General features: G+C 54.7%; 1 protein-coding gene across 2 annotated transcripts in view; it reads right to left on the bottom strand.

The window, feature by feature from the left end:
- Positions 1-3,086: 3,086 nt before the first annotated feature.
- Positions 3,087-19,935, bottom strand: part of SH3RF1 (SH3 domain containing ring finger 1) — a 108,332-nt gene continuing 91,483 nt past the window's right edge. For both annotated transcript variants that reach the window (XM_074355639.1, XM_074355640.1), the window contains exons 9-12: positions 17,395-17,651; positions 16,140-16,381; positions 10,924-11,210; positions 3,087-5,089 (exon numbers count right to left, since the gene is read on the bottom strand). In XM_074355639.1, the coding sequence (XP_074211740.1) occupies positions 4,921-5,089; positions 10,924-11,210; positions 16,140-16,381; positions 17,395-17,651 (955 nt within the window). In that variant the 3' untranslated portion in view covers positions 3,087-4,920. The remainder of the gene's footprint in view (positions 5,090-10,923; positions 11,211-16,139; positions 16,382-17,394; positions 17,652-19,935) is intronic.

The following is a 19,935-nucleotide window of genomic DNA, read 5'->3' on the forward strand; positions in this document are numbered from 1 at the left end:
CTGAATTAAGATGCAATCGGATAAGAGATTCAGTTCCTCGTTGACAACAGCCACGCGTGACGAGTGGTCCCCACATCGGACGGCCCGGACGTAAAGCATCTCCATCACTTCCCAGGGCAGAGGCTCTGACGGACAGCACTGCGCCAGGAGATCAGCGTCGCTGAAGTGGAGCAGCTTCACTCTGCAGTTGTCCTGGGATGCAACATTCAGGGTTGCCTGCAGGTGGGTGAGAGCCGCCAAAAGATCAAGCTAGCAAAGAACACTGCATCTCTACTGGATCACAGCATCCCGTTCTTTCTGGTACGCTGTCCGAAAACCTGAAAAAGGACGAAGTCAACGTTTACAGCTTCAGGACGTGGGAAAATGTGATGGCGACTAAGGTCCGTGCTGCCTCAGGGACACTGGTTTCCTCCCCTGCGCAGCCGTGAATTCCAGGAATTCCATGCTCCAGTTAGAATGTGTGATTGTGACAAATAAACCATGTCGGAGGAAAAGGAGAAAAAGGAAAATAATATTGACGTTTTATTTCTCCCTGCGCTGCCCCATATTCAGAGCACCCAGATGCTCACAGAGCACCTCAGAGGTCACTGTGCAGCTGTCATCTGGCGAGGCCAGCTCTCCGTCGGGTCTTGGGATCTCTCGGCCTGCTGGTGTGGCGGGCTGGTTTCCTTCCACAGTGGGTCTTCTGGAGACCCCGCCTTCACAATTAATTGAACTCCTTGGAAGGTGACCTTGAGATGGAGCAGTGCGGCAGTCGGACCCTGCTGGACTGCCAGTTAAGACTGGTATCAGGGTGGTTCTGGGTAGGAGGTCAGACTACAGAGGCTTTAAACTCGAGGTTTACTCCCACACAGGTCCTATCGAGATGAGTAGTTCAGGCTGGCATGAAGGCTGCAAGCTTATCAGGGTCTCAAGCTCCCTGTTTCTTTCTCTGGTACCATGTTAAAATGTGGCTCCGTCTTATAGGTCACTTATGGCCCAAGATAGCTGCTGGAGGACCAGCCATTGTGTCTACATCGCAGGCTGCAAGAAGGAAAAAGAAAACGGCCAGAAGGTATGTGCCTCTTCTAAGCTTAGAAGTCTTCCAGAAGCTCTCTGGGACACTTCGCTTCTGCCTCAGCGACAACTCTGACATGGCTACGTCTGAGGGTACCTGGACCACAGGGCTTCTTAACCGGGAGCATTGCCCGGGTATCCGTGAAGAAGGGAGAAGAGGACAGAGGATACTGGGAGGCAACTGGCAGCTTCTGTCACACATCCTTGGTCAACTCGACTTTGGGGTTTTTGTTCTTATTTTTGTAGGAACTCTTTACTTACAAAGCAAAGGCTCCTTGTCTGCCACGGGTGTTCCAAATTTTTTCTTCTACTATTTCCTTTTGACTTTGAAGTCTTTTGTCATGTAGGTTTGTTTTTTGTAGTTGAGTGTATCAGTGTTTTGCCTTTTAAGGCTTTGGGTTCTGAGTCCTGTTTAGGAAGGTCTCACTTGGAGGTGTCCCCTGGTTTCTTCTAGTACTTTTATAAGGGTTTCAGACCTGGAAAGATTCAACTCAAGGTCAAAGCCTTCCGGAGCCAAGTTTCTTATCTGAGTTGTAACAGCAGGGGCGGCTGGCTCACCAATCACGCGGCTACCTTTGGAGACTTACCAACACACCAAGGTAGTAGGACCCTGCAGTGACAGTATGGGACGGAGGCTTGAGGGTCCCTGCATATCACTGCCAACGGCAGGTCTCGTCTAGGTGCTCCTGACCAGTCCCGGGTCACTGCAGTGCAGTGAGAACCGGCCTCGAGTGAGATCAGGGTGCTGCTTTCAGGATGGAAACCTAAAGAGCCAGGTCAGAAAGTCAGTCAACGTTGGTGAAAGGAAAGACGAAAGAAAGGAATGAAAGAAACATCCCTTGGGAGACAGCGAGAGGGCTCTGGGCTGTCACAGCTCACAGCCCTCCTACAGCCCCGGCCCGACCCCCCGGGAGAATTACTTACCCCCAGGAGCGGAGCCTGGAGCTCACAGGGGTCAGGGAAGGGCAACCCCGCTTGGCCGGGACACCGGCGACGCTCACATAAGACCGCATCTGTTGTGGTGGGAGGGCAGCAAAGTCATTTTCTTGGAAAGGAGTAATTTGAATAAGATGCTACCTCAACAAGAACACAGTTTAACAGTTCAAACAATTTTTAAAGATTTCACATGGATACACAACACGCTGCATACCCTGGTCGAACATCTAGTAAAAGCACTTTCCAAACTTGAACTCCTAACGGCATGTAGAGCTCTGGGCTGAAATATTCACCTGAGCTTCTAGAGACATGAAAACATGGTCCTGTTCTCATTGGGAGCAGAAAATTACACGCACCACAGATGGAACCACCACCTCAACGTGTCCCTCCGAGATGCAGGCAGACCGGCAAAGGCCACATGCGTGCACTACGAGAGACTGAAGTGAGCTGCCTGACACCAGGGGTGAGAACCAGGCAGCTGCGGACACAGCACTTTCCCAAACACACACACCGGCCGCCTCTCCGCCTTCGCCTGGCGAGGAGACAGGGCAGGAACGGGAGCAAACTCGGTGACCACCGACTTGCCCAGCTGGTTACAAAGGTAGCCTCTGGCAAAGCTACGACACAGCCTAGACGGATTTCTGATTTTTAATTCTGACAAGTGATTTGATAGTAGCTAAAAGTTAAGTTAGGAAAGTACTTTCTTTAACCTGACAGACACAGTCTTGTTAAACTTACAACTTCTCGCCTTTCCGTGTTAGATTAAAACCACCATGAGTCTGAAGGTTAAGTTTCCAAGCCTCACCAGATCTACAGGCCACCGCTCAGCTGGTACAGGTCTGGGACTCCTTCTGTGGCCAAGAGAAGACTTCCAGAGTCCCCACACGGCTCAGTGGCCACTAAGCGGGGGTGGAGCCGAGGGGAAACCTTATTAACAAATGCGGTTTGCTGGTTGGAGAGGGAACAGGTGCCATTACCACCAAGCCGAGGAGTGTGCACACCGTCTGTCTGAGGAACGTGCAAAGAACCTCTGTGAAGGAGAAACCAAGCCAACGGTGTGGGAAAAAACTGTAAGGATTGACACAATGGATGCGTAAAGGTTGAACATCAAATTTTAATCTTGAACCTTTTCTCCAGTCTTCAAATTATTAACATGAAAAGCAATGATAAACTGCGATTTTATCATTACCCGATCGAAGCATAACAGGCCCTTGTTACAAAATCTCCATCTACTGTGTCAAAAAAACCAACAGAAAACCCACACATCGTATTACTTAGGTGATCTATTAACATGGAATTTTAACCAACTTTGTACCAGGAAACTATTAACAGAGGTGCTTCAATCACGTAGCTTAAAATATGGAGAAAAGACAGGTAAAAAAATGATCTTGACCAGTAGTAGTCTGTTTACTTTTTAAAATTTTTATAAAATACACTAATTTCCCAAAATAAAGAATATCATGACACATTGGTGTCAACTTACACAGTTGAAAGCTGATGCCAGCTTTTCTCCTAACTAAAGTTCATTTCACCAAAACTTCATATATTACATGAATATCCAAGTATTTTTTTTAAAAATTCAATACACAGGAACATAATGTACAGTGTTTTATAAAAAAAAAAAAAAGGTTAATTTAGGAATGATTTCATTTCCACCACATAATATATCTTTTTAAGACCATGCCCCCTCTTGCTACTGCAAAAGACTCTGCTGTTCATGTTTCTATTTCCCAGTTGTAATTGTGAAAAGTCAAAAATGAAACGGCTGTTCGTTGGTGTTTTCACAAGTGAACTGTGGCCACGACCCCCTTCCCTGCCAGGCCGGCTTCCCTGGGGTTGTTCTGAGGGTGGCCCTGACCCTCGCCTGCGGGACAAGGGCCAAAGGCCGAGGGTGTCAGACAGGCTGGAAGAAAACGGCTGGACCAACCCCGTCCCAAGTCCCGCAGGGCGCAGGCCCTGCCAGGGGTGGCGTCGGGCGGGAGGTGCTGCTGGACTGCAGCCCTGCGCAGGCAGCTCTGCGCACGCGCCTCCACGGACATCACGCCGCGGCCTCTGCGTGGTGGGATGTGGGCGAGAGCCACACGGACACCTGTCAGGGCCACCCAGCGCCCCTCGGCCCCGACTCCAGCACCACCGCACACGTGCTGCTGCGTCCGGCACGCAGGTCCCGGGGGGAAGGCGCGGTGACATCTCAGAGCAGCCCTCAGACAGCGGACCACCTCGATTCCTACAGCGTCCAATCAGAGTTGAGCAGCTTCTGTTACAAAACTCAGTCTGTCTGCGAATACGTTTTGTTCAAGGGCTGTGCTTCATTCTTCCTCATTCCAGGAAATCGGAAACCCACCCGATGAAATGGAGGCCCGCGTCTCGGGGGTGGTCCCTGACCCAACCAAGGAGACGGGGGCGCCCACGTCCCCTCAAGTCCCCACCTCGCCATCCCGGGCCCCCAGTGACACAGCTGCGCTCCTAGGTGTGGCTTCCCGGAGCGGACACCAGACAGAACCGGCACTTCTGCCTCAAAGGAGCAGAGCGGCCGCCCTGTGGCGGGAGGGGTCCCGTGGCGCCAAGAAGGACGCCCTGTTCCCGACAGGAGACGGCCGCTCCTCCCCGGCTACCGCTTCATAAATTAATAATTTCTTAAAATCATCAAAGAATTTATCTATTACAAGAAAACTTCAAGTTTAAGAAAAGCAAATAAATTAGTTAAACCTTGTAAACAACGGTCCATTTTAGCCATAGCGCTTTTTACAAAAGGTTTCTCTGTGGAGCCGAGCAGACAGGACCAGGCACACCTTACACCGGGACCCAGGGGACAGACCTGCGCACCCCCCTCCCACGTCACCGTGCTGGGGACGTGCGGTCCCTCGCTCGTGTCCTGCTGGGGTGGCCCGGCGCTGGGGGGACGGGTCCAGGCTCCCCAGTGTGTCCTCAGATGTTCTCCACGAAGCTCCCGGGGAACAGGCCCGTCTTCCCGTTCCGCTGCAACGTGCCCTTGAACCAGCCATCCTCCCGTTTCTTGTGCACAAACACGATATCTCCCTCTTTGAGTTCAAGTTCAGCCTCGCTCTGAGGAGGGTAGGAGACCACCACGCGGTGCCTGCGAGCGAGCAGGGGAGAGGGGGAGAGGTGAGTCCCGGCCGTCTAGGGTCGGGGGGCCAAGACGGCGCACAGGCCTCAGACACCACAGAACAGGTCAGGGCACCAGTCTGCCGACAGTGCTGGGCACACCTATTCCCTGCTGAACAGAGCCCAGGTATTAAGTTTGGACGGGCGGATGGCCCAGCACTGGAGGCCCAGGTGGGAGACCCATTCCTGTGCTCTCCCAGCCACTGACCCTGGCCACAGAGAGAAGGCTTGCCCCATTTCCCAGGAGGGGACCACCCCTGTCCTTCCTGCTCTGAGGAGAAGGGAGAGCGTTTATGTGACTGGAGAGGAGTGGCTGGAGGTGGGTTCAGTCCTCACTGGACTGTCTGCCTCCAGGCTCAGTGGGCTCTGCCCTGCCTCGACTTTCCCGCTGGAAGGTGTGTGCAGGGTCACGGGAGCCAGGGCTGCCCTCTGGAAGTGGATCCGGATGTCTGTCTCTCTGTGTCCCTTACTTGGGGTTTGACATGGATGAGGGCAAATCTAAGGACGTTCTGCCCTAAACACCCTGGGTTCTCTCTGGGACAGGTTGTCCCATGGTTGACAGGTGGAGGGGAGGGCGGTGGCCCCCAATTCAATCCACCACCACCAGCAACTGATGTTCTGATCTGCATTCGCCTGGCATCTGTGTCTGCCCACCGGTTCTCAACTCAGTGGGCAAAGGTCTAATCGTCACTTAAAGGTTCCAGAAGTCTTGACAGTTCACTGTCACATCCCCTCGCTTCCATGTATCTCACTGTCCCTCTGCAAAGTGACGGTTAACAGGCACAGAAGCAGAGGGAGGTGAGTCCTTTCTCACACGCCTTGTGGTCCCCACTGGCCACACTCAGGGCGACCTGTGTGACCAACAGAGTCCCGTGAAGATGGCGGCGGGTGGCTCCACTCTGATTTCTCCGGGACCACTCACTCAGCTCCGGCCAGAGCAGGCAACCAGGCCACACCTGAGGACCTCCCCACGACATGCCTGACACACGTCAGAACGGCAGGTGAGGCTCTGCAATCCCCCTCTGCCCCCTTGATTAGCAGGACAAACCACCTCGTCACCGACTCATCGGAAGGAAGGAGTCCAGGTAAGATTTCTCAAGTCTGCTGCCAACAGGCTGAAAATCCATGGAAAAGCCAACGTAAGGTTTATAAGGTTATAACCCTCGCCCTGGGGTGCAAAGCCCTCACTGTCTGGCCTCAACCTGCCTTTACAGCCACAGCTACGATCATGTCCATGAACGTGCCCAACACGTCCCCACACCTGGGCACGTCCCCCAGGTGTGGCCTTTCCTCCCCAACCGCCCTCACGCACACGGCCCCACCGGGGCCCCCTGGGACCACCTCTCTGCCTGACCCGCCGCCGGGCCTCTCAAAGCCTTGCTCTCACTTGTCCCAAGGCTGGACCAGGCTCCAGGGGCCTCCTGCCCACTTCTCAGGCCCTTGCATGTCTATATTGTGCCGCCGCCTTCTGCACCCGACTCACTGATTCTCCCAGAACACAAGCTGCCTGAGGGGCGAGAGGATGGAAAACTCCCCTACTTGGCCTCTCACCCCTTTGCAGAGGACACGTGGTCATTCTCAGTAAGTCGAGTGACAGAAAGAGATGGCCTGGTGGCACAGCAAAACTCTTTTTTAAAACCATTCACAGCGCCTTGAAGAGGAGTGAAGTTCTGACACAGACTACAACGTGGATGAACCTTAAAAACACTGTGCTCACTGAAATAAGCCCCACACAGAAGGACACGTATCACACACTTTCACCTCCGAGGTGGGCGGAACAGTCACACTCGCAGGGACAGAAAGCAGGGTGGTGGCTGTCAGGGCCGGAGGGGAGGGACCAGGGAGTCAGTGTTCAATGGGAGGGGGAGATGCTCGCACAACAGTGGGAGAGCACCGCCCGCTCCTGAGTTACACACCGGGAAAAGTCACTTCATGGTATTTTACCACAATTAAAAAAATAAGATAAATGAGTAAGTGAAGGGAAGAAAATAAATGGAATGATTAAAAGAGAGAACGAGGGAAGGAAAGAAGGAAGGGAGGAGGGAGGGAGGAAGGAAAACCAGCCATTGCAGCAGCACGGACGGACCTAGAGGTCGTCGTTCTAAGTGAGTCAGAGAAACAAAAATACCATATGATGTCGCTTCTATGTGGAGGCTTAACAACATGACACCAGTGAACTTATTTACAAAACAGAAACAGATTCACAGACACAGAGAACAAACATATGTTGACCAGAGGGGGAGGGGTGGGAAGGGATAAACTGGGAGTTCAGATCAGCTGACACTGAGCACTACGTATAAAATAGGTAAACAGCCAGCCCTGCTGCAGAGCACAGGGAGCTACAGTCAATATTTTGCAGTGACCTATAATGAGAAGGCATGAAAATAAACATATGTATGTATACATATGACTGGGACATTGTGCTGTGCACCAGAAATTGGCATATTGTAAACTGATTCTACTTCAATTAGAAAAAAAGAATAAAGAAAAACAGCAAAAAAAGAAATAGCAATAAATGGATAGAAAACCTAAAAAAATCCCAAACCACCCGAAGCTGAGTGGTAACCTGGTGCTGGGACCTGTCCCTCTGACCAGAGCCCTGGGGGTCAGCGTGGGGCGGGCAGAGGGGCTCACAGACCGGCCCAGGGTGGGCCTTGCACCCTGTTGACACTGACTCAACTTTTGGTGATAATGACTGGGTGCAATTCGAGAAAACAGAAGCCTCACAGACACCCCGGTGCCAAGCCCCCTGCGCAGGCTGCGCCATCCGGGCTTCCGTCTGGATGGGCCCCGGCATCTTTACCAGGACACGTTCTCTGCTTCCTGGATTCTTCTGGCCTCTCCCATGCTCCCTGCGGTTCATACACCCCTGTTTCTAATCCCCTCTGGTTTAGCCCAAGGCGAACCCCCCGGTCCTCTGAGGGGCACTTTTCCTGCTTCCGGCAGCTGCCACAACCTGGTACCCACTTCAGCATTTCACTGGCTGAACCGCCGCGGCTCACCCTGCAATCTGCCTCAAGCCCACTGCTTCACCGGGGGCCTCGCTGGCCCGGACTCGACCCAATCATGTGTTTAAGCCCGGCTGCCTTTGTGTCCATCTCTGCCCCTTTCCTGTGTTTCCAAGTGTTGTAGCTGAAGACCCGACCAGAGACCACAGCTCAGGAGATGGGCTCAGAGGTAGGTGCTCACCCAACCCCCAAGCTTTAAAACATGCACGGAGACGACCTGCTCTGTCTCCTCAAGCCCGTTATCTGTAAGTTTTTTCAGTGGGGAAAAAACTGTCATAGGAACTTTCTTTTGCCGTCCCTTCTGAAATTTTTTATTTCCACTTTCACTTTGCAACTTCCTACTTATTTTTTCTCGATCCCTCCAAAACAGAGCCCCGCGTGTTTGCTCTCTCAGCCCCGTGGTGGCCAGTGACACCCACCTCCAGGAACAGCCTCCTGTCTTCTCTTCCCCAGTCTGCCTAAAAACACAATGGAACCCTCCTGGGCCTCAGAGAACCGTCCCCGCTCACACCACGACCTGTCAGCACGCCTGCGGGTTCCTGCTTCCTGACCGGGAGATGCTCACGTGTCACGTCCCAGAACGCTCGCTCCCCTGCCCGCGCGGGCCGCCCGAGTCACGTTCAGATTTGTCGGACGGGGTCATGGTGTGAGAGGAGACTTTAAGTCTGTTCTCATTCTAACCCACAGACGAATCCTTTCCTCTGCTGCACCGATGCGACACGCTGAAAAATCTCTCCCTGAAGTTCTACCCCAGGCCTCTGCATGTGCCAGGACAGGGGCCGTGATGTTTGTCCTGAAATGCTTCCTGAATTAGGCTGATGCGAAAGCTAATCTTTCTTTTATTTTGAACATTAAGTGCTTTTTATTATGTTGAAATTTTAAAACAGGTAATCCCTCAATGATTTCCTCGGCAGCTTTTGAGCAACCCTAACATTTCACTCCCAGCAGAGACCAGAATGTTCTCCATGCGGCTTACTCCACGCACTGTCCCTGTTGCTTCTGGAGTCGGGCAGACTAAGAATCCAAGTTAAATACACACCATCGCCATCCCTGGATGAAGAAGGCCACAGGGCCGAGGAAAGTCGGCCAGGCTGGCCATCGTATTCAATGTGCCATTAAAGATGTGGGTTATAAAGAGATCAACTCTCCAAAGACCCTTTTCCTACTCGTAAAGGTGGGAATGGTTCTGCAACGCACCGGCCAGCAGACCCCGGGTGCCGGCCCCCCGACTGCCGTTCAGCTCTCCAGGCCCCCTGTCTGATGAGCATGGGCACCCTGGACCGCCGACACCTGTCTGTGCCGTGGTCGCTCCTTTCAGATGCTCTAAGTAGCAGGAGCTCCTCTAAGAGGAAGGGGCTGAAGGCAGTAGCCACGGAGCCAGGGCACACTGGCCTCTGAGAAAGGACCGTGCCATGGGGAGGGAGGCAGGACGTGGGCCTGGGCTTGGGTGGGTGGCGAGGGTGAGGGTCTGGCAAAGTGCACCATCACAGAGAACAGTCACACCAACACCACAAATGACAGGGATGGGGAGGGAGACACCAGGCACGGAGGGAAGACTGGGGGAGAGACGGCCGCCTTCGTGACCAAAAGAAGGTAAAACGTCACTGGACAGGCTCCAGGCTCAAAGGCGCTGTCCCTGGAAAGCAGGGACAAACCGCAGGAGAAAGGGTGACTCTCAGAATAAAGGGTTCCGTGAACTGGGGACAAAGCTTCCAAGCTCGGCAGAGAGCACCACAGATGGGGGACGGACGGGTGATCTTATCCGCGGGGCAGGAAGCCTGTGGAACTACAGAAAATTATTCCACCTCACCATAAGGATGCAGAGTAAATGGTGTACTTTGTGCTCAATGCACATGGATTGTCTGACTGACTATCTTCCAGGTGATTTTCTGGTAGTAAAGGATGCCCCCCAAATTGTATGAAAGACGGTCTCAGATTTTGGTGGGGACAAAGATTCACCGGAAAGGCAGGCTGAAGGTAAATTTAAGGCATTTTGAAGTATGATGCTTTACAGGAAAGATTTCACATCACTAACGTAGAAAATGCTGCTCCAAAGGCAACACCCCTAGAAATCAGAAATGCGCTGTTTGCGGAATGCGGGTGCAGAGGGGATAAAACTCACAGAAACATACGGCACCTTTAAAAACAAATGTTTCTGTATCTGCACGCGGGACAAGAGTCCACTATTTTTGGTGCACTTCATGGTGTCTTCCCGGGCAACCAACAGTGTTTCATTGTTAATTCACACAGTCTTAGCAGGTTTTTTGTTTCACTAAGCATATTTTCTTCCCTAACCCTCTCCTGGGCCCCGGTGGCTGCACCACACAGCACAGCTCCCATCTGCACTCAGGACCCAAGGGCATGGCCGCGGAGATGGGGTCACTGTTCTGCGTGTGAGTGAACCAGGTCGCTAGGGCAGGAGGGGAGTCAGGCTCAGAGAACTCGGGAAGCATCAGAAGGGAACTCTTGGTGGGCAGGATTCCCCAGATGCTTTACAAGGAGCAGGCACTGATGTGAACCTTCAATAAAAAGGGCCAAAGATAAAACAAGGGCGGGACTGCTGGCAATGGGCTGGAAGTGAGAAGGAAGCAGGGGCGCCAGGGCTGTGGTGACTGACAGCCTCACCGGGACGGAGTGTGGGGAGAGAGGGAAAGGGGCTGAGAAACACGGAGGGGACAGAAGAGGGGGCGCAGGTCCCGGCAAAGGGGAGGGACAGGTGGGCGGTCATCACCGTCCAGCTGGGGACACGGGTCCCCGGGTGTGGGACAGGTGTGCCAGCACCGGGCAGCAGACTCACCTTTCGCAGACCACGGGCCGCGCCTCACCGGCCGCGGGGACCAGGGAGGAGCAGGGCTGCCGGGGCGGCGGGGCCACCGGGGCGGCCGAGTCCAGGGAGCCGGCCCTGCGCTGGAGGCCGGGGTCCAGGGCCGGGCCGTCTGCATCACAGGGCCCGGGGCAGGCACAGGGGGAGCCCGGCTCAGCCCCTGGCTCTGAGTCCAGGGTGGGCGAGGCCGGAGGGGACCCCCGTGGCCTGCGCTTGGTGGAGGCCCCGGAAAGCAACTTCAACAGCCCCTTCTTCTCTTTCTGGAAAAAAAAAATGACCAAAAAAAAAATGCGTTAGTTGGAGACCTGGTTCTGCTGTACAGCTTCCAGTTTCGATCTGATGTTTCCAAACCCCTTCTGCGGGCGCTGGGCCCTTGGGGTCCAGCCCCAGAGTCAGGTGGTGCTACCCTGACCTCCCCTCCCTCCCCTCCTGCCCACATGTCTGTGCTGGGCCTGACGGTCCTGCTCATCACCACCCTCCATGGAGGCAGGATGTAAACAGAAGCCTCACCAATCCACAGCTCAGGATCGGTGACGGCAAAGCAGACACTTGGGGACATGACGGAGATTTCAGGTGACGGGGTTCATCTCCTGAAACACCCTACTCTAAGCTCTTGCTGAATTAAACACGACCCTGCCCGCATCTGACCTACAGCCACGGGCCTGACGCCTCCGCTGCCTCATGGCGACATGCTGACCACGGTTAAGGCTAAACCTCTTTCCCACAACACCACCTCAATGAAATCCAACAAACCAGCGACGGCGGGCGTCCAGCCGGCTCTGCTGTGCACGTTGCTCCTCGGCTAAAAAGCCAAAAACGACTCCACAAAATTCGAGGAAAAAAAAGCTTCAGGATAACAGAAAACATTCAGAATTTCCCCAGCAGTCTCACTCCACAGAAGCCGTCTCCTGGCTCCTCCGACACGTTCCCTTTGCTCTGCCAGGAGAACCAGGCCGAGGGCAAGCTCTGCTCTGAGCCCAGACCCCACGATCAGCGTCCCTTCTGAGGCCCAAGCACAGCTAACAGTTATTTCACTTTACTAAGACAGCACCTACGTCATCAAGTCCTGTGAACGCAAACGCGGCCTGAAAACAAAGCTCCTCAGAGAAATACTTCTTTAGAGCTCTCTCCAGGCAACCTGGAGTTGTTCAGGTCCACTGACAGGGAAGCAGAACTGCGGGGGGTCAGCGAGGAGACAGAACACTGAGGACTTGCTGCTGGATACTGAGTGAGGTCAGACTCAGCAGGAAGCCCTCGGGGAACCCACAACGACACGGTTCCATGAGAGACAGACGGGCAGAAAGAGGGAGGGCCCAAAGTAAGGATCTATCAGAGGACAAGCCTCCAGGGGCCACACCCTCGGCCCCAGGCACCCGGTGCTCCGCCAGCACCAGTGGCCCATGGGGCAGGGATGGGGGCCTGTGCTGAACCACTTCTGTTTGTCCCAGGCTGCAGACGAGCAAAGACAGTGTCCTGGGCCCCTCCCTGCCGGCCTGAGTGGGGTCCTCCTGCCTCTCTCATCAGGGCCTGGGTCAGCTCACCCCCACTCACTTAACTCCAGGGCCCACCATGCACAATGCAGTCAACAACCCCACGGATCTGGCCCAGGGCCCAAGCCCACCGACGTCCGCACAGCACCCAGGCCCAGAGTGGAGCCGGGCACCTGAGGACGACGTGGGTGAGGCAGCAGAGGAGGGAGGGCGGGCAGTCAGCCGGGCCGGGGCTGCGGAAATAACAGAGGACACGCTGCCCCCCGTGCAGGGGTGACGCCTCCACCCCAGGGCCGGTGAGCGGGGCGTACACACCTGCGGGGCGGACACACCTGCAGCCCGGCTGCCCCGACTCTGAGGGAGCCTGGGTCTTGGGGCCGAAAAACGAGCTGGCAGCAGTAATGTCCTGTCTCTGACGTCCGCAGGGAGCCATTGGCCACAGCACCCAGGGATTCCTGCTGAGATGTAAGGGATGTGACTCCCTGGGCCCCACAGATCGACCGAGGACACAAGTCTGTTATAAACTCAGTCTCAGGAAACCACCACTGAAGATGCTGCTTAAAAGCCCAGCTGTGGCTCAGGAAACAGAGAGCCAGGCGGCGCTCAGGGACCCGCCTCCGAAGTGACTAAGAAGAAAGATGACTCGGTTCACCTAAAGTGATCACACACACCAAGTGCAGCTTTAGTGACTTTCAGGGGACGAGTTCCTATCAGCAGCCGATGTGACCACTCGGGAGTGGAGGCAGGGCTCGTGCTGCAGACCGGGCAGGGGCCGGGGTGGGCAGGGGCCAGAGTGGGCAGGGGATGAGGCCGGGCAGGGGACGGGCCGGGTAGAGGACGGGGTGGGCAGGGGACGAGGCCGGGCAGGGGACGGGCCGGGTAGAGGACGGGGCGGGCAGGGGCCGGGCCGGGCAGGGGACAGGGTGGGCAGGGGACGGGCTGGACAGGGGATGGGGCAGGCAGGGGACAGGGTGTGCAGGGGACGGGGTGGGCAAGGGACGAGGCCCCAGCACAGAGAGACATGGCCCCAGTCCCAGGAGGTGGGCTTGGAACGTCACATTTCAACGGTCCCACTTCAGTGGGACAATGAGCCTTTTGAGAGAGGTTTGCGAACTCCGACACATCGTCTAAGGGCACCTTTGTTTCCTCAAAATCCAACAGCAGAAATGAAAACTACGAATTAATAAAGCTACACTTCAGCAAAGCGACTTTTTAAATGTAACGTCAACGTGCATGAAAAAGGGCACATCTTTTAACATGAACCTTAATTCTTCTCCTGCGGGTTTTCCAGGAAATTATTAGCTGAAATGATGTTTCTGCACCCACAATTTTCTCTTAAAAGATTTCACCTCATACAAAAACCTTTTCTCGCATACAAAAAAGGGACTATTTGGGTCAGAAAATGATCACCAGATAATCAGAAGGAGTAATTTTCACGTATAAAAATAATTGCTGAGCATTAAGTTAATAACCTTGGGTCATGGAGCAGCGGCCGAGAGCGCCTTTCCAAGCAGATATGAATGCTCACGAGGAGCCACGTCTGGGCCGAGCCTCCCCCCGCCCCCGCCCCCAGGTGCACAGAGGACGCAGCAGGTCTCCCCGGCCTTGGGATCAAAACCCTGCTCCCAGCAGTCAGAGCCGCTGCTGGCGGGGAAGGGCCTCGGAACCGGACTCAGCGCCGCCTGAGGATAAACACACATTCACCAGGTGTGGAACAGGAACCAGCAGTGCCCCAGGCTCTGGGACCACAGCAGTGAGCGCCCGGCGGGAGGTTCACAGCCCCGACAGAGAGGCTGTAGGACAGGCGTTCACAGAAAACAAAGCGGGGCCCGGGAGAGAACGCGGGGTGCTGTGGCAGACAGGCGGGGCCCACAGGAGGATCCTAAGGACACGCGTGGAGAGGGGGAGGCCACGAGAAATTCTCTGATGGTTCGAGAATCTTGAACAAAACGCTTTTACAAGCGTCCCCACTTCACCCCTCGGGCATACCCGATGAAGCAGGAGTCGGGGTCATCCCCAGTGCCTGAACCTCCCAGGCTCGCGCACAGTCCCCGCTGTCAGGGTCCGGGGGTCGGGTGTGACCCGAGCCTGCGCCCTCCTCTTCAGTGAGCTCTGACACAAGGAATAGCTGAGTGGAGCCTTTAAAAAACAGGCGCTAACCGTGAACCACCTCAAGGGGCCACGTAGAAGGGAGATCACCGGTTTCTACGCAGCCCTGGAAACACAGAGCAAGGGTCTGGCGTCCCAGGGGTCAGAGCTGACCGCAGACTGCATGGAGCCAGGGCGCTCATGGTCCACGGGGCGTGCCCTTGTCAAGGGCGGGGACCCAGCGGGATAACCCATACGGTCCTTGTCAGCTGCTGCTGGAACCAATCACCACAAACCTCCTGGAAAAACCACCTTCTAGAAATTCAAGATGTTGGCGGAGCCGGCTCCTCCCAGGGGCTCCAGGGAGGAGTGCTTCCAGATGGTCCAAATTCTGGGAGCCGCTGACCCTTCCTGGCTTGTGGCCCCTTCCTCACGACACTCTGTCCTCTGCTTCTGACACCACACCTCCTCCCTCCCTCTCAGGAACACCCCTGTGATGACACCGCACCCACCAGGGTAACCCACGCATCTTTAAACCTACAGTCACATCCTTAAAATCCCTTCTGCAACTAAGGACACCTATCCTCAAATTTCAGGGACCAGGACACAGACGTGGCTGGGCAGCCATTCCGCTGAAAGCACAGGTGTGTCTCAGCCCGAGAGGCAGGGAGTTCTTTCCCAGTCCGTTCTCGGTGACTAAGGCCCTGACACACTGTCCTGGAACTTCAGAATCTAAACGACAAAATAATTCTCCTGAAGGTACTGATGACGTTGACCATGTCAGTGTGAGCACGAGTTTAAGGTAGTTAATTATAAACACCGAACAGATACCATCTCTGTGAAAAGTGCTCATGTTAACTCAACAATTAAATATTAACTTTTCAGCAGGTTGTAAAGTTTATTTCCTTACAAACCCCAGCTCCACAGGCTTACCTAACCATTTCAACAGAGCGACACGCATGACCCTGGAACCGGGCGGTTGCCGCAGGGCTTCCCAGGGCTGGGCGAGAGCTTTCAGGGAAAGGCCCGGAACACTGAGGAACAGCCAGGATCGCAGCACAACCACCCAGAGTCTGCTTTCACTCTTCCCTTCTGTGTACTTTAAATCACCATCAACTTCCTTCCAACCACCGTCTCCAAACCCAAGCAGAGGTGACTCTTCCAAACATAGATGCCCACTTACATTTTCTTTGAAATCCAGGCCCAAATGAGAGGTTTTTAAAAGCTCTATCAAATCAGAAAATAATTTCCCCCCTATATTTCAAGTCAAGAGAAAAAACTCTTTGTGCAGATTAGAATCAAACACAGCGCAGGAAAAATGAGGCCACAAATGACCCTTGTGGTCAACACGCTGAGCTCCTCGTCTGGGGAGCGCACTTCTGCAGCATTTAACAGGAAGCAAAGCTGACGGGCCGGGAAGCGCTGAGGACAGCGGGGCGGTGGGAGAGCAAGCACGGGGGGGAGGAAGCCCAGAGCCCGAGCTGGAGGGGCTCAGTGAGGGTCCTGACACCCCACGCCGGGCGTCCAAACGCAGAGAAGGGCAGACCCAGCGCCTGGCAGGCCCCGGGGAAGCAGAAGGAGGGAGGGAGGGAGGGAAGCGGCAGGGCTCACCTTGCCGTCCTTGTCTGGCTTGACTGCCGAGCTGCCGTCAGGAGAGGTGGGAAGGCCGGGGAGGGCGGTCTCCAGGGAGGCGGCGGGGATGTTCGGTGGGGCCAGCGCGGCGCCCACCCGGCCCAGGCCTCCGGGGCCCACCATTGCCATGGGGGCTGGGGGATGGTGGGGCAGCCCCACGGCGCTCTGAGCCTGGATGGGGGTCACCGCTGCCATGGGCCGCTCCTGGCCGTGCGCCGAGGCTGGTGGGTGACAAGAGAGGAGCAGAACGTGACTGTCAGACGGACACTACTGCCAAGGTGAGCCACTGTGGCGCGTCCAACCCCAAAGGGCGGCCAGGGCATCACCATGGTCACAATAGTGCTGCCGGCCCAGCAGCACGGAGGCCTGGCGGGGCCGACCCCACTCCTCCAGACCCAGGCTGGCCCTTGACGGCTGAGCGCCCGTGAGCTCAGCTCCAACCCGGCCCATGGAGACAGGAGCCTTTCCACAGCTCCGCACGCAGGGCCAGCCAGCGATGCTCCACAGGGTCGCCTGAGGCTGCCCCCGTCCTTTCACTTTTATTATTATCATTCTTCTTCTCCCTTTTCTCATCAACCATCTTCCTTCTTTTGTTTTTTCTGATGGAACTTATTAACACATTGACCCCCACCACGGTTACCCAAGACTCTCGGTAGGTGTTCAACGCCACAGAAAGAAGAAACGTGTGACTAAGTTCATCGAAAATAACCAGCACCCGGCCCCGCGATCTCAGGACCCCGACCCCAGATGCCCCGCCATCTCAGGACCCCGACCCCAGATGCCCCGCCATCTCAGGACCCCGACCCCAGACGCCCCGCCATCTCAGGAACCCGACCCCAGACGCCCTGTGATCTCAGGACACTGACCCTAGACGCCCCGCGATCTCAGGACCCCGACCCCAGATGCCCCGCGATCTCAGGACCCTGACCCCAGATGCCCCACCATCTCAGGAACCCGACCCCAGATGCCCCGTGACCACGGGACGCCGACCCCAGACGCCCTGCGTTCCAGTACTGCTGACGCTCTCAGACTTTCCACCTGCAGGGCAGGCTTGCATTAGTTGCTTAGACAAACTCCGCAGAGGTAAGTGGCCCTAAGTGGACCGCTTCTGCTTCTGGTTCCTGACATCATTCACTATTTTCATATTCCAGCTGCTTCTCTCAGCCTCTGTTATAAAAGGCCTGGTACTGCTTGGGACCCCTTTCCCCATCCCCTGGTCCGGTCCCCTCCGTACCTGTCCTCACCACACTGCGGGCCTGGCTGACGGTCATCTGTCCAGACATGTGCATCAGGACCTTGGCCGGGGGACTCGTCTGGAGGTGGGCTGCGGACACCACGGCTGTGGGGACCACCCCGGGACCGCCGGCCACGCCGTTCCCCTGCAGCTGCTGGGCAGGCCCTCCTGCGGTGGATGGGCTGCCCGTGGTCACCCCCCGACCGGCCTGCCCAGCAGCCACTGGGACTTTACCTTGGGAAGCACTGGTCACGGTCCTGCCAAGACAGAAGCCCAAGCCATCAGCAAAATGGGAGACAGAGCAATTAAATACAAGAAAAAAATGACTGAACATTTTAAAAAATGAGTGGGATCGTCTGACAAGGGGTAAGGCAAAGAGAAAGATGAACAAGCTCAGGGTAATAGCAGCCCCCAGGCGGAGGCTGGTCTGGAGATGTGTTCTGGGTCACAGAACCCCCACGCACGCTCTACTCAGGGGCACACAGCTGCAGGCCCAGGTCCACACCGAGCAGAGCATCCCCACTGCCTCCAAGGCCCCGACTGCTCGCTGCCCCCGCTGGACCACAGCACCCACGTCCACAGCCATGTGCAGCCCCCACCCTCCCCCCGGACACCCCCTCCGGCTGCTCCCGACCTGCCTTCATCTCATTTGTGCCTCAATCCCCCTTCCAAGAAGCCTTTAAGGCTCAGGCCCGAGACCTGGGGTTCTGGTCTGTCTCAGGTGGGTGTCTTCCTTCCGTGACCCCTGATTCCAAGGTGGGATGAGCTGTTTTGTAGTAAATTCCTTATTGAATGCTCCTGACTCGGTAGAAGCCCCTTAGCAGCAGGGCCCTGTGGAATGGGCGTGGCTACCGGGGTCCAGCCTGCTCCAGGCAAACATGTGCCGGTTAGATTTAATAATTAGGTTCAGTGCAGTTTCTTTTCACATTCTTTTCCATCAGAGTTTATTACAAGGTACTGAATATGTTCTCTGTGCTCTGCAGTAGGACCTCGTTGTTGGGTTTTTCTTCACATTCTTTTCCATCACAGTTTATCACAAGATAATGAAGCAGTGTAGCTTCACGTAAAGCATTTTTTTTTGATATTCTAAATTTATTTAAACAATTCTTGGGGGGTACAGCTCAGTGGTAGAGCGTGTGCTTGCATGCACGAGGTGCTGGGTTCAATCCTCAACACCTCCATTAAAAATAAAAATAAACAGGTGAGAAGGAACAGACTGGGAATTCAAAATTTGTAGACACTGACAGGCATATGCAGAATAGATAAACAAGATTATACTGTACAACACAGGGGAATATATACAAGGTCTTGTGGTAGCTCACAGCAGAAAAAAATGTGACAATGAATATATGTATGTTCATGTATAACTGAAAAATTGTGCTCTGCACTGGAATTTGACACAACGTTGTAAAATGACTATAACTCAACAAAAAATGTTTAAAAATAAAAAAGTTTAAAAATAAAAATAAACAAATAAATGAATGAATAAATAAATAAACTTATTCCCCCCACAAAAACAAAACCAAAACCCAAAAACCAAACAAAAATTCCACACGCAGTACGTCCTAGCACGCAGGACGCTTCGCTAACCTGACCTCCTCCTCCTTCACCCTGAGGAACAAGAGAACTCGCTGTAAGTAAGCGCTTCTCCAGGGACCTTCAGCCGTTTGTGCTGGAACCCTGTGAAATGTCTTCCTTCACTCACTTGCTTTCCTGCTGTTGCTTGGCTTGTTTTATTTCCCTTAGTTTTGGTTTTTCGTTTGTTTTGTTCCCACCTGGGAAGGCCTATCGGTCGTCTACCGGATCGTGAGTGTGGATTTTCACACAAACCCAAAGAAGGTTTACGCTGATTAAAAACCTGCAAGTCAGATTGAAGCCAACATGCTGCCGCCGTCTGTCATGATGGTGACTCCCATTCGAGTCGGCTGCGGGCCAGCCTGTGAACCGAGGCCAACGGCTGACAACACATCAGCTCACAAAGCCGTTCATGTGAAATCAGGAGCTTTGAGCGATGACGTAACACAGGTAAACCCAGACCATTTCTCAAGAGCCTGGTGGCCAAAAACGGGCACCTGCTCAAGCTGATGTCACCACAGGTCACTTCATCCTGTTCAGGAGCTATGTTCTGAACACCCATAACGTGGGCTCTGTCAATAAAAAACATGTGTCTGTACACCCAAAGCCCTTACTTCGGAGTATCCGTAACAAGGTTCCCCGACCTCAGGGACACTCTGGGCCAGACAACCCCTTTCTGTGGAGGCTGCACTGAGCGCTGTGGGGTGATCTGCGGGGTGCCCTGCAGTGTGCTTGGCTGCTATGTCCTGGGTCGCAGTGGGTCCCCCTCCCCACATAGTGACAATAACGTGCCCAGATGTTGCCAAATTCCCCTGGGGAGCAAAATCCCCCTCAAGTGAGAGGGGTGAAGGGTCTCTGCCCCGTTTAAGGAATTTTATTTCTGACTGAGAATCCGAGGTCATCGCCAAGCTACTGGCGTAACTGCAGAGCCAGTGCCTGGGTTTCCGCAGCTGTTCCCTGGGTGAA

The sequence above is a fragment of the Camelus bactrianus genome, chromosome 31 (assembly GCF_048773025.1).
Source record: "Camelus bactrianus isolate YW-2024 breed Bactrian camel chromosome 31, ASM4877302v1, whole genome shotgun sequence".
Classification (NCBI taxonomy): Eukaryota; Metazoa; Chordata; class Mammalia; order Artiodactyla; family Camelidae; genus Camelus; species Camelus bactrianus.